Genomic DNA, 13,057 nt, shown 5'->3' with positions numbered 1-13,057 from the left:
TTTGAACTGTTTGTATTTGAAACTCAAGGTTCACATAAAAATATGTAAAGTAAACAAAACTGTGCTGAGATGTGACCCTGAACATGTTCACACACACACACACGTTATTTAACTTGGCTTAGGTCAAGTCTGGTTTAGTTTGGTTTAGTCCGCAGACTTGGCTTAGGTTTAGTCTGGTTTAGTCTGTAGACTTGGTTCAGGTTTAGTCTGGTTTGGTCTGGAGACTTGGCTCAGGTTTAGTCCGCAGACTTGACTCAGGTTTAGTCTGGAGACGCTCAGGTTTAGTCCAGACTTGACTCAGGTTTTAGTCTGGAGACTTGGCTCAGGTTTAGTCTGGTTTGGTCTGGAACTTGGCTCTGGTTTGGTCTGGAGACTTGGCTCAGGTTTGGTCTGGTTTAGTCTGCAGACTTGGCTCAGGATTTAGTCTGGTTTGGTCTGGAGACTTGGCTCTGGTTTGGTCTGGAGACTTGGCTCAGGTTTAGTGGTTTGGTCTGGAGACTTGGCTCAGGTTTAGTCTGGTTTGGTCTGGAGACTTGGCTCAGGTTTGTCTGGAGACTTGGCTCTGGTTTGGTCTGGAGACTTGGCTCTGGTTTGGTCTGGAGACTTGGCTCAGGTTTTGTCTGGAGACTTGGCTCAGGTCTGGAGACTTGGCTCAGGTTTAGTCTGGTTTGGTCTGGAGACTTGGCTCTGGTTTGGTCTGGAGACTTGGCTCAGGTTTAGTCTGGTTTGGTCTGGAGACTTGGCTCTGGTTTAGTCTGGTTTGGTCTGGAGACTTGGCCCTGGTTTGGTCTGGAGACTTGGCTCAGGTTTAATCTGGTTTGGTCTGGAGACTTGGCTCAGGTTTAATCTGGAACTTGGCTCTGGTTTGGTCTGGAGACTTGGCTCTGGTTTTCTGGAGACTTGGCTCAGGTTTGGTCTGGTTTGGTCTGGAGACTTGGCTCTGGTTTAGTCTGGTTTGGTCTGGAGACTTGGCTCAGGTTTAATCTGGTTTGTTCTGGAGACTTGGCTCAGGTTTAATCTGGAGACTGGTTTGGCTCTTGGCTCTGGTTTTTTCTGGAGACTTGGCTCAGGTTTGGTCTGGTTTGGTCTGGAGACTTGATTCAGTCACACACACACACACATTCATGCAGAAATGATTCAAACCATAAATCACAGACGTTTGTTTTTGGTTGAAATGTTTTTATTCCACTTCCTGCAGCTCTGACCTCTAACACAGGTTCATCGAGTGGACACTGGGACACAGTCCATCGAGTGGACACCGGGACACAGTACAAAGATAATTTGGGTTTAAAAAGTGCAAATGTCCTCAAACATCAGTCAAACATGTTGAGTGCAGAGAGAAGGACGAGCAGAGTGCGCGTGTGTGTGTGTGTGAAAATTCTGATGTGCAAAATAAAAGAATGTGTGCAGATTAAAAAGCACAAACTTCTGCTGAAACATGACTCCAGTCAGTGAGGGATTATTCTGAAACGTCCACCGACACAAAACAAACATTTAAACTGAAAAAATACTAAATAAAACATCACAGAAATCACTTCTCGTGAATTATGTCCTCGTTTCTTTTTAACCACAGAAACTTAATCTCATGACGTCATTTCTTTCTGCTTCTTAAATGTGAACATTTTCTCGTTGCTGTGATTTTCCAGCAACAACAGCTGTGAAAACAGACAAAAAGTAGCAAATAACAATGATAATAAAAATGATAATAATAATAATCCTCTTCATATCAGGCTGTGGATAATAAAACCTTGTAGCTAATCTCCCGCAGGCGTCAGACTTTGTCGGTTCAGGGTCAGTTTGTTCTTCTCTGTTTACGCTTTGAGATTAGAACGCAACGGGATTTTAAAAATAATCTGAAAGGAAACACAAATGGACCTTATTTTGAATTCCTCTCCCTGTTTGTGTTTCACTCGCCTCAGAAATCGTAAAAAAGCTGCGTCACACCCGAGGCTAACGTTAGCGCCACAGCTAAACTAGCTCATCACTTTTTGGTATTTCACGTATTAAATGGTTGCGTGTCGACGTGTCCACAGACACCAGTGGGGGCAGCACTGTGTAGAAACTCTCCACCAGATTATCATAATCTGGTGGAGAGTTTCTACGTCCGTGCACTTCCTGTTGATGTTTTTCTCGTTGTCCGTTAGCGAACTCGCTCGTGGTCCGCGCCGGCGTCCGTTCAGTCGTTGATGATTTCAGACAGCGAGCGCGGGCTGTTGGAGCAGTGTCCACCTCTGAAGACACACAGACACACAAACAGACACACAAACACACAGAGTGAAACAACAACTATATTATATTTGAACTTGACGTGAACAGATTTAACTCAGATTTGACTAAACACAAAAATCACCACAACAATCATTTACACACAATTTAGACAAAAGTAAACTTTTATTTGCAATGATTCTCTTGTGTGTGTCTGTGTGTGTGTGTGTGTGTGTGTGTGTGTGTGTGTCACATTCACCTGCAGATTCCTGTAGAACACTCGTAGTTGTTTTGACAATAAGCTCCGAACGGTTTACTGTTCATGATTCTCCACAGCGGAGTCATGCGAGCCACTCTCCTCACCGCGGGGACACCGTGTGCGTCTGGACTGTGGACCGAGCTGGACCTCACCTGAGGGGGCGGAGCTGCACACACCTGTGACACACACACACACACACACACATCAGATTTTCTTTTCTGTGGAAAAACAGCTTCTCTTTTTTTCTCAGTAAACACTTTTCAGATCAATAAAAGTCTGTATCGATCGACCTGGAAACTTTCCAGGTTGAGAAAACTTGTTCTTAAATGTTTAACTTTGTGTTTAACCTCTGCCAACTTTAACTTTTTAACCAGTTCATCTCCTCATAGTTTAAGTTAGTCTCTCTTTTTTCCTCTTCACCATCATAAACGACGGTCGTTTTGTGTTGACCTCTGTGTTGACCTCTGTGTCAGGTCCAGGTCGCTCACCTGCTGAGTCGCCATGAACAGCAGGACACACAGAGTCACTGCTGCTGCTCTCTGACTGAAGACACGTCTCCGCTGCATCGTCTCCACTCTCTGTGGACAGCTTTTCTTCTTCTCAGTGACCTCCTGCTGCTGCTGCTGATGCTCCTCCAGGTCCTCCAGGTCCTCCAGGTCCTTCAGAAGACAGCGTGGAGATCAGCTCAGCTTCTCCTGGACAACTCCTGAAGTCAAGGCTGACTCAGCAAACTGTGGGACCAGCAGAAACGACTGAGCTCCACTTTATATGAGAGAGAGAGAGAGAGAGAGGGAGGGAGGAGAGACGGAGAGTGACAGGATGACACAATACTCTCTCTCTTTCTCAGTGTGTGTGTGTGTGTGTGTCTTTGGTATAAATCATACAGTTTTACGAGTGAGGACATTTTGTCTCGTTCTCACAATTTTACAAGGTCTTTTTCAGGGTTAAGACCAGGTTTAAGGGTTAGAATTGAGTTAAGGGTTAAGTTAAGGGGTAGATGCGTTGCCACTAAGATATATAACACACACACAGACACACACACAGAGCGGAGCGAGTGTTGGTTACATAAACAGGTACATACAGAGCAGCATGTGACCTCGGTGTGCGAGTACGTGCTCATCACAAATTTAACACAACAATTAAACAATATTCACACAATAATAGCAGTGCAGTTATCTGCTCAGTTTTTGTCTAAAGATAAAGTACCAAGTCCAGTCCTGAGGTCGGTCTTTGTTTAAGGTCAATATCAGTCATCTCCTAATCTTCACTCAAAGGTCAAAAGGTCACGGCATTTTCCTGATTACACACGTGAGTCATCACGGGTTAACTTTTATAACTAGTTCACTGGGTTATTGAGTCAAAGGTGAAGAGGTTTGTGTTCATTAACTGATCAGGAAGTGAATATTTTTAACTGCAGTGTTTTCTTCGAACCTCCGTCCACATTAAAACACACTTCTGTTCTCTTTAAAAACTAAAACAGCAGCAGTGTTTTCTTCGAACCTCCGTCCACATTAAAACACACTACTGTTTCTTCAAAAACTAAAACAGCAGCAGTGTTTTCTTGAACCTCCGTCCACATTAAAACACACTTCTGTTCTCTTCAAAACTAAAAACAGCAGCAGTGTTTTCTTGAACCTAACATTAAACACACTTCTGTTCTCTTTCAAAACTAAAACAGCAGCAGTGTTTTCTTGAACCTCCGTCCACATTAAAACACACTTCTGTTCTCTTCAAAAACTAAAACAGCAGCAGTGTTTTCTTCGAACCTCCGTCCACATTAAAACACACTTCTGTTCTCTTCAAAAACTAAAACAGCAGCAGTGTTTTCTTCGAACCTCCGTCCACATTAAAACACACTTCTGTTCTCTTCAAAAACTAAAACGCAGCAGTGTTTTCTTCAAACCCCCGTCCACTTTTCAGAAAACTGATGTTTTTTCCTCATCTGTTTTTTAAAAGAATAAGTTTGTCTCCATGAAAACACAAAGAAGAGCAAACAAAACACAGAGAAAGACAACGTTTTCTTGTGAACCTGAGCAGAACAAATAAAAACATACATTGTAATTTTCAGATTAAAATCACTTTCACTGGTCGACATTTTGTCATTAAACTACAGGTTTTTCTGTTCATATTTGAACTCCACTCTCACACCACAGCTACACTGAAGATGCTGAGTCATCACTTTTCCGAAGAGAGTCAAGGAAAACCTGGAAAAGACCGAGTTGTTTTTATCAAATCCTGAGACTCAGGACAAAAGTATGTTCAGAACCAGGAGAGAAAGAACATCTGATTTAATCCAGGAGCTTTCACACACACACACACACACACTGGGATTCCTGTAAAGTCGCTGATTAATGACGAGTCGCCGAGTCTCCAGAGGAAACACGAGACTGACAGGAACCCTGAACATCTGCGTCATGAGTCGTGGCCAGGCATGACTCAGCAAATCCCAGAAGAGCATCACTGCTCACACTTTAAGACACGTTTCATTGTTTTTGTCTCAGAGAGAAACTCATGAAAACATGATGTTCACGTTTCCTTCAGTTTTCCCGCTCTTGGCATCACTAGCTCCGTCCTGATATGATTCACCTGTGTCTTGATTTTCACCTGTGTCTTGTAAGGCCCCTCCCCCGGTGTATAGGATGCCTGTGCTCCTTAAGCCCCTCCCCCACATTAGGGGGAGGGGCCCTGACCTGTTTCTTCTGACCATGGTGAGTGTTTTCAGATGTGTGAGGGATTAACAGACCATAAATATCATACATGTGACAGGATATTTACGTCTGAACGGTGATTGGGGGCGGGAACAGAAGCCCTGAAATAACCAATGACAGCGAGTTGACAGGGAAAAGAGATATTTTGTACTTTTGTTTAGAATCTACGTTAAATCACGCGAGTTTCTGTGAGATCCCAAATCACTGGAATGGTTTGATTAAAGGTGAAGTTTGTTGTTCTGGTCTGGTCTGGACTGGCCTTGTCTGGACTGGTCTAGTCTAGTCTAGACTGGACTGGACTGGTTTGGATTGGTCTGGACAGGACTGGTCTTTTCTGGACTGGACTGGACTAGACTAGACTAGACTAGACTAGACTAGACTGGACTGGACTAGACTGGTCTGGTCTGGGGTCTGGTCTGGTCTGGTCTGGTCTGGTCTGGTCAGGACTGGCCTGGTCTGGACAGGACTGGTCTGGACAGGACTGGACTGGTCTTTTCTGGACTGGACTAGACTAGACTAGACTAGACTAGACTAGACTAGACTGGACTAGACTGGTCTGGTCTGGTCTGGTCTGGTCTGGTCTGGGGTCTGGTCTGGTCTGGGGTCTGGTCTGGTCTAGTCAGGACTGGCCTGGTCAGGACTGGTCTGGACAGGACTGGTCGGGTCAGGACTGGTCTGGTCTGGTCTGGTCTGGTCAGGACTGGTCTGGACAGGACTGGTCTGGTCTGGATCATCTAATCTGTTCTTTCTCAGGATTAAAACCATGAAATCCAGATATGATTTCATGATTCCAGGAACATCTCCTATCTTTGCTGCTGATGATGCTGCTGTATTTTTCTCATATGAACTAAAATCATGATTGATGATGATTTATTAAGTGTCCGTTTATAGTTTAATTGTCTCTTCAGGTGCACGTGTCCTTCAGCGCGTAGAAGGAACAAAGTCTGGACTTTGTAAAAATGAAAAAAAATGAAAAAAATCCGGTTCTGCAGACATGACCTGGTCTGACCAGCACGGGTCCTCGTGTGGACTCACTGAACGTTTTCACAGAACAAGCACAGGCCTTGAGTCGCAGCCAGCTCTTCTCTGATAGTGAAGTGGTGATAGTTCATTTGTTGGCAGCTTATCGTCTCTTATCTCATGACTGGAATCACAGGAACGCTTTTCTTTCCCTCAACAAAGACATTAAAATGTCACTTTTATCAGAGTCACTTCCTGTGACAAGTTTGACTTTAACTTATGATGTAAATGTACAATTGGAGCTGAATCCCAAACAGGAAGAGACATTTTATTTTCCTTTTTTTTCAGCAGAGATGGAAGAAGACACGCCCCCTGCCCCGACTGTGACCAGGATAAAGCTGAGGTAGGTGATTTATTTAGTTGCTATTGACCAAAATGTCCCCGATAACCTTTCATCATCACAGCAGCCAAGCAATTTTCCTTTTGAAGGACACAAGAAATGATTTAAAGACGTGAAAAATGACAATAAACACCTAGAAATTGACTGTAAACACACAAATGTTGACCACAAAGACACAAATAAACATCCTTCCGTCGTTAAATGTTAAATGTGTGTGTGGTCAGTGACATGTTTAGTTTCTGTTTCAGCTCGTATTTATTTATGGATTCATGTGAGTTTTTTTTCTCAGTATGATGGCGGTGCGTTCACTGACCGTTACCTCAGATGTTTTGTTGACTGTTCTCTTCAGGTTGATTTGGCTGCAGTTGAACATGACGACACTTGAGTGTCTGCTGATCTGACCTCGTGTCCACGTCTGTCTGACCACTCTGAACACAGCTGACCCTGAAACTAACTCTAAACCAGACCTAAACCCTGACACTAACTCTAAACCCGACCTGAACCAGACCTAAACCCTGAAACAAGTCTAAACTAACTAAAACCTGAAACTAACTCTAAACCAGACTTCAAATCCCCTGACACTACCCTAAACCCCACCCGAACCAGATTCCAACCCTGACACTAACTCTAAACCCACCTGAACCAGACCTAAATCCTGAACCAACCTCTAAAACCGTGACCTAAACCTGACACTAACCCAAACTTCACCTGAACCAGACCAAACCCTGAAACCAACTTCCCAACCCGACCCCAAATCCTGACACTAACTCTCTAAACCCGACTGAACCAGACCTAAACCCTGTTCTAAGTCTAAACTGACCTAAACCCTGACACTAACTCTAAACCCACCCGAAATCCTGAAACTAAGTCTAAACCTGACCTAAATCCTGAAACTAACTCTAAACCCGACTAAAACGGACTAGTTTTCTTTTTTTAATCCAATAGTTCAGAGGTCAAAGGTCACACTGATCACAAGGTTCATGAAATCCCTGAATAAAGAGAAGCATCATAGTAGACTTTTGAAAACATGCATTTATTTTATTATTCATTTCCATATCTTAATAAAAATTGCGTTTTCTCTGACCTTCGTCACAGTCCTCCTCCTCTTCATTACCGTTATATATAAATATGTACAAACGTCATCATCATCATCATCACAGTTTTCACAGAAACATTAACAGTCGACAGAAACTTTGTTCAATAAAAGTCGACTAATTTCATCCACGAATATTCAGGAGTTTTTAGTCTTTTTTTTTTTTTTTTTACCAGATTTGTTTTCTTTTTGTTATTTTTTAAAAAATGGACGAATAAATCGACAAAAAAAATAATAGTCAGGTGATTTTGTTGTTTTCTTTAAAATGTTTGAATGTGGGTGTGATTTTACTGTCGCGTCTTAAAAAAAACAAAAATCCTGTTTAACTTTGTGGAAAAACTTTGTGAAAATTTGACCCAAAAAATTCTACAGTTTTGGAGTTAAATCAGTAAAGTGCTTTAACAGGAACAAGCCCCGCCCCTTCAGTCTCCGCCTAAGCCCCGCCCCCTCACAGCGGGGTCAGCGGCAGGTGCAGGACTCGGCCACCATGTCCTCCAGCTCCCTGTACTCCACCTTCTTCTTGTGGACCACCAGCACGCTCATGGGCATGTACCGGTACGGCACGCAGGACGGCGGCGGCACGTCGCCCAGGCCCAGGTCGCTGATGACCGTCTGGATGATGGCGTGGTTGGGGGCGTGGTAACCGTAGTGCAGGACGCGCGGACAGTCGCCCTGACAGAAGCGCGGGTTGTAGACGGGCGGAGCGATGAAGTAGTGGCCCCAGCCGAGCTCGTCGAACGACAGGCGGAACGAGTGCAGCTTGCAGCGACTCTTCGCCGCGGCGATGGTTTTACGTTTGTAGGCGGGGACGCTGGACACGATGGAGGCGGAGGAGGAGGTAGAGAAGGAGGACGAGGAGGTGGGAGCGTTTTTCAGAACGTCCAGTGAAGGATCCTTCAGCTCTGGAGAGTCTTTGGAGCGACGGCGGCGGCGGCGGCCACGGGGGTGACGGTGGACCAGCGGGTTCCACGGTCTGATTCTCCTCATGGCGTTTGAACCCTCAGCTCCTAACAGCTCCTCCATCCAGTCCTGCCCCGCCCTCTTCTCCTCCACGTACAGAAGCAGAGACGGGACGTCCACGTGAGGTTCTCCTCTCCTCTGTCCTCCAACACTGTCCCGCCCCCGCCACCAGGAGGAGCTGTTCTGCTGATGGAGCTCAGGTTCTGTGCACCAGTACTGAGCGGTGAGGGTCAGGTGACCGTCCTCGCTCTGAAGGACGTGTCCACTCACGTGAGCGGTGATGTCCGTCTCCGTCCACTGCTCCTCAGGCTCCAGCGTCACCAGACTCTCTGCTCCCAGAGACGTGATCTGAGCCCTGCAGCGAGGACCAGGACCAGGACCAGGAGGTGATGAAGGTGATGGAGGAGGACCTGGGGCCTGGGAGGAGGAGGAGGAGGGAGAGCGCAGGTGGACGAAGGACGCTCTGATCAGCTGTTCTGAAGGAAGAGTGTCCAGGTTGTAGTGAACAGTGAAGGTGTAGAGATGATCTGAAACAAACAAACAGGTCAAAGGTCAAAACAACAAACTTTATTGTGAAAAAATGTCTCCATCAGGTTCTGACTGAGTGGAAAAGATGCAGCGCCCCCTTGTGGCTCTTCAACATAAATCACTGTGTTGGTGAAAATATTTATGATTTTCTACATGTGTTTAAAAAAAGACAGTTGTTTTCACTGGATCAGATTATAATCTGAAAATTAACATCTGATGACTATAATCTGACGATTATCAAAAACAACTAAACAATCATAAATGAATTGATGATAAAAGTATTGATTATTATTGATCAGCGACGATTGAAAAGTTTCTTATTATTATTTACTTTGAAACTGATGAAGAGTGTGCGTGTAAGGGTGCGCGCGCGCGTGCGTCTCACCTGATGACGTAGCAGCTGCAGGTACATGATGTAAATTGGACGTCGTGGGTCTGAGCAGTCGAACCGTGTTGGAGCCGAACTTCCGGTGCTGTTTGGGTCTGCCGTCCGGTTCCGCCGCGCTCCGGTACAGACTCAGCATAAACTGCACGTTCTGGTCCGCGCTGTGCGCGTGCGCCCCCCCGTACCTGGAGCTGCGTTCGTGAGCGCGCCGGGTGTTTGGTGAAGAAGAGGTGGATGAAGAAGAAGAAGAAGGGGAGGAGAGCAGGATGAAGGTGAAGGAGCAGAGGAGGAGGAGACTGGCGCGCGCTGACCTCATGTTTGTGAAGCACAGACTTTTCATTGATGTTCACCGCGAACCTTCATCCTGAACTCTGACCGCGTGACCATCAACTTCCTGTCCGACACCAACAACCTGAGCACAATTAACACCTGCCACCGGCGTGACACGCCCACCGCAGCGTCAACACGCCCACCACAGCCAACAACCACTCACCTGATTGGTGCGTAAAAAATGATGAAGATGATGGTGATGATGAGGATGATGATAATGAAGATGGTGATGATGATGAAGATGGTGATGATAATGAGGATGATGAAGATGGCATGAGTTATTCTTAACTGAGCCAAAATAATACTTAAATTCCTGAAGTATTAAGCAAATAAAATATAAAAACCATGTTTTTAGGTCATCAGTTTCTTCAGAGAACATTTGAATTAAAGTGCTTGTCACATTCCTCTATTGTATTTAATTTCTAAAAATAAAAACAGATCTATGTATTTGTTTTAATTTTAAAATAAATAAAACATGTCACCTTTACGGTTCTTGTGTCACATGTTGTTCAGGGAAGCACAGTGGAGCCTCCTGGTGGCACAACGTAGCCACATCCAGAGTATTTTCAGCTACAATGCTGCCCCCTGCTGGTAAGCAGCTGCCAGTTAAATTCTCTTCTGTTTGTGATGTTTTGACTTTCATCACTTTGTTATTTAAACTGAAGTTTGACACTGTTTTTATTTATTTATTTACTATATATATATATAAAACATTCCATGCTCGTTCATGACTGAGGTTCATTTGTGTATTTTAAATAATTTCTTCTTCACAGGGAAGAAAAAAGGCTTCAACCTGAGATGAAAAAAAACCTGCAAAAGTAGAAAGAAATGAAAGAAAATATGTGTCAGAAACCACTTTTCTTTTCTTTTTTTTCACATTTTCTAACCCCAGTCTCTCATGCAAACCACTGAACCAGATGTTTGTGTCAGAGACGGATCAGATCAGATCTGACCTAAACATTGTGAGGGGGAGAGAGACGTCTGGACATGTTCACGTCTGTCCCCCCCTGTCTCTCTTTGATTCTGATTCATCTTTATGTGTTCTTTCTGTGACACATGCAAACACACACACACACAAACATGGAATTTAAGTGGTGCTGCAGTGTGATAGCATTCCACAACAGTGATTATCTGCCATTCTGATCTCTGCAGCGGGAGTGTGGGAAAACTGGGAAACCAGGAAATCGTGTGTCATTTAAAGCACAGAAACCACGTCTAAAAAAGCCGATTTTAGCCGCTTGATAGAAGACGTCGTCTGCGTCACATGTTCACGTCTTTATCAACAAACTTTTCCAACAGGAAGCTGAAGTTTGTAAACTACTCACTCTCCCACACCAAACCTCATAGAGAAAATTGGTGATTTTAGCTTGTCGGGACACAGGAGCTGCTGGTCCACTGCTGCCTCATGTGGTCACTTTGTGTGTCTGAGGTAAATCTGAACGAAGGATTTTTAATGCCGAATTTTACAAAATCAGACACTTGAACTTAGTGATGGAGGCAGCAGTGGATCAACAACTCCTGTGTGCTGTGATGTTAAAATCACTGATTTTCTCTATGGGGTTTGGTGTGGGAGAGTGAGACATCATGGGCATAAACTGATTTTATTAACCAAGTCTTTAATTAAGCAGCAAAAATCCTGTTTTCTTCTTGTGTTTCTGTTGGTATACAGTTGTGGTCTTTATTTTGACCACAATTGCTCTAAAAACTTGACTCAGAAGTCAAACAAACTCTGTTTCCACAGCTGATTATCAGTGGAGGAGAAAATGACTGTGAGTGAGTTCTTATGTAACGTTTAAATGAGGAGGTTTTATAAATGAGTGCGACGTGACAGTGAGTGTTGTTGTTGGAGACTGAACCTCAGAACTCTGAACTCTGCACATCTTTGACTTGACTTCACTTCACCACGTCTTACCGCAGCAATGATTGAAAATCTGAAAAAGCTGATGTTTGTGAACGCATGAGTCGACACTTTTAACGTCCACATCAGCAAAAACAACATGGCATTAATGTTGTTGTTTTGTCGTGTTCTGGTTCTGGAACTGAACCAGCTTTTCTTTTACAAATGACAGACCAAACTTCAGGCGCCTGTAAGTAAAAAGAAGAGCAACAAAGTCACAGAAATGTAAGTATTTAGTAAATAATCATCACAGAAATCATATTATTGTCTTTATTTTAAACATTTTTAATTTTAATCACCCATAACGAAAAATATCAGTTTATCTTACTTTTAATTCGATGAATAATGTAAAAAAAGACTTTATAAATCATAGTTAATCCATTTAAATAAAGTATAAACGTGATCTGACGCTGGCATGAACTTCCTGACGTCGTTGACTTTCTAGCTCCTCCCTCCGCGCCTCTCATTGGTCGTTTACATCCAAGCCTTCTCTGCTATTGGCTCAGCTCTCTGTCAATCAAATCTCGTCGTTCGAATAGTGGGCGGGGTGTGCTTGCCTCGCGCTGGGAAAAGTTTTCCAAAAGTTTGTGGCCATGTCAAGCTAGCAGTGAACCGACCGGAAACACGCGATTTAGTCTTCAAAATAAAAGCGATAAACCTTCGCTTTTGGGGCAAAAACCGAATTTATTCTTACATGAATAAAAAAAGACAAACTGGGGAGTTCTGAAAGAAAGAACAGAGTGAGATTAAACCCGTCAAACATGTCAATGTCTTCCTTTTGTCGATGGTAAAACATTATAACCGGAAATGTGAGCCGACATGTTGGCGCTACCTTGACTTCGTTCCCTCCCCCTCTCCCTCCCTCCTCCACGCTTCCATCCATCCGTCCGCTCGTTGTTGTCGTTGTAGCGGTGATGGAGAAGCCAAGGCTCCGCCACCGGCGCCGCTAACTTAGCAACCACCGAGCTACCGCCGGCTACCGCACCGACACAAAGACGGACAGAAGGCGGGAAGAGGGGCCGCGGACACCGGGGCGGAGGGACAGGATGGAGACCGTGGAGCAGCTCGTGTCCTTCCACCACATTCAGGTCCAGTTGAGCGGGGGCGCGCCCTGGGGGTTCACGCTGAAAGGAGGACTGGAGCACGGGGAACCGCTCATCATCACCAAAGTAAGATTAACTTATAACCCATTTAATTAACTAGCATAGAGTGAATTACTGAACTAAACTAAAGCTTAACCAAAACATGTAAACCAGTACTGGAGCTGTGTTTCTTCACCAAAGTAAGATTGACTTTGATATAAAGTGAAAACTGAACCAAAACAAGTAGTTT

At 44.3% G+C, this 13,057-nt stretch overlaps 3 protein-coding genes and 1 long non-coding RNA gene across 4 annotated transcripts in view; 2 read left to right on the top strand and 2 right to left on the bottom strand.

The window, feature by feature from the left end:
• Positions 1-363: 363 nt before the first annotated feature.
• LOC122767126 lies at positions 364-882 on the top strand. Its single transcript, XR_006360171.1, has 3 exons — positions 364-476; positions 509-594; positions 638-882. It is a non-coding gene; the product is annotated as an uncharacterized LOC122767126 (long non-coding RNA).
• Positions 883-2,043: 1,161 nt separating this feature from the next.
• Positions 2,044-3,221, bottom strand: LOC122766129 (liver-expressed antimicrobial peptide 2-like). The gene is made up of 3 exons (XM_044020772.1): positions 2,953-3,221; positions 2,465-2,640; positions 2,044-2,231 (listed from the first exon to the last, which is right to left on the bottom strand). Exons 1-3 carry the CDS (start codon positions 3,028-3,030, stop codon positions 2,177-2,179), a joined length of 309 nt encoding a protein of 102 aa, XP_043876707.1. The 5' UTR covers positions 3,031-3,221; the 3' UTR covers positions 2,044-2,176.
• A 4,630-nt stretch (positions 3,222-7,851) lies between these two features.
• Positions 7,852-9,905, bottom strand: bmp15 (bone morphogenetic protein 15). The gene is made up of 2 exons (XM_044022252.1): positions 9,499-9,905; positions 7,852-9,112 (listed from the first exon to the last, which is right to left on the bottom strand). The coding sequence occupies exons 1-2, from the start codon at positions 9,836-9,838 to the stop codon at positions 8,085-8,087; spliced, it is 1,368 nt and encodes a 455-aa protein (XP_043878187.1). The 5' UTR covers positions 9,839-9,905; the 3' UTR covers positions 7,852-8,084.
• A 2,722-nt stretch (positions 9,906-12,627) lies between these two features.
• The window catches only part of shroom4 (shroom family member 4), a 28,085-nt gene continuing 27,655 nt past the window's right edge, over positions 12,628-13,057 (top strand). The window contains 1 exon segment of the mRNA XM_044020943.1: positions 12,628-12,894. Coding sequence (XP_043876878.1) covers positions 12,772-12,894 — 123 coding nt within the window. The 5' untranslated portion in view covers positions 12,628-12,771.

Source organism: Solea senegalensis, linkage group LG3 (genome assembly GCF_019176455.1).
Source record: "Solea senegalensis isolate Sse05_10M linkage group LG3, IFAPA_SoseM_1, whole genome shotgun sequence".
NCBI lineage: Eukaryota > Metazoa > Chordata > Actinopteri > Pleuronectiformes > Soleidae > Solea > Solea senegalensis.
Note: the sequence above shows the minus strand (reverse complement) of the source record. Positions and strands in the feature narration are given on the sequence as shown.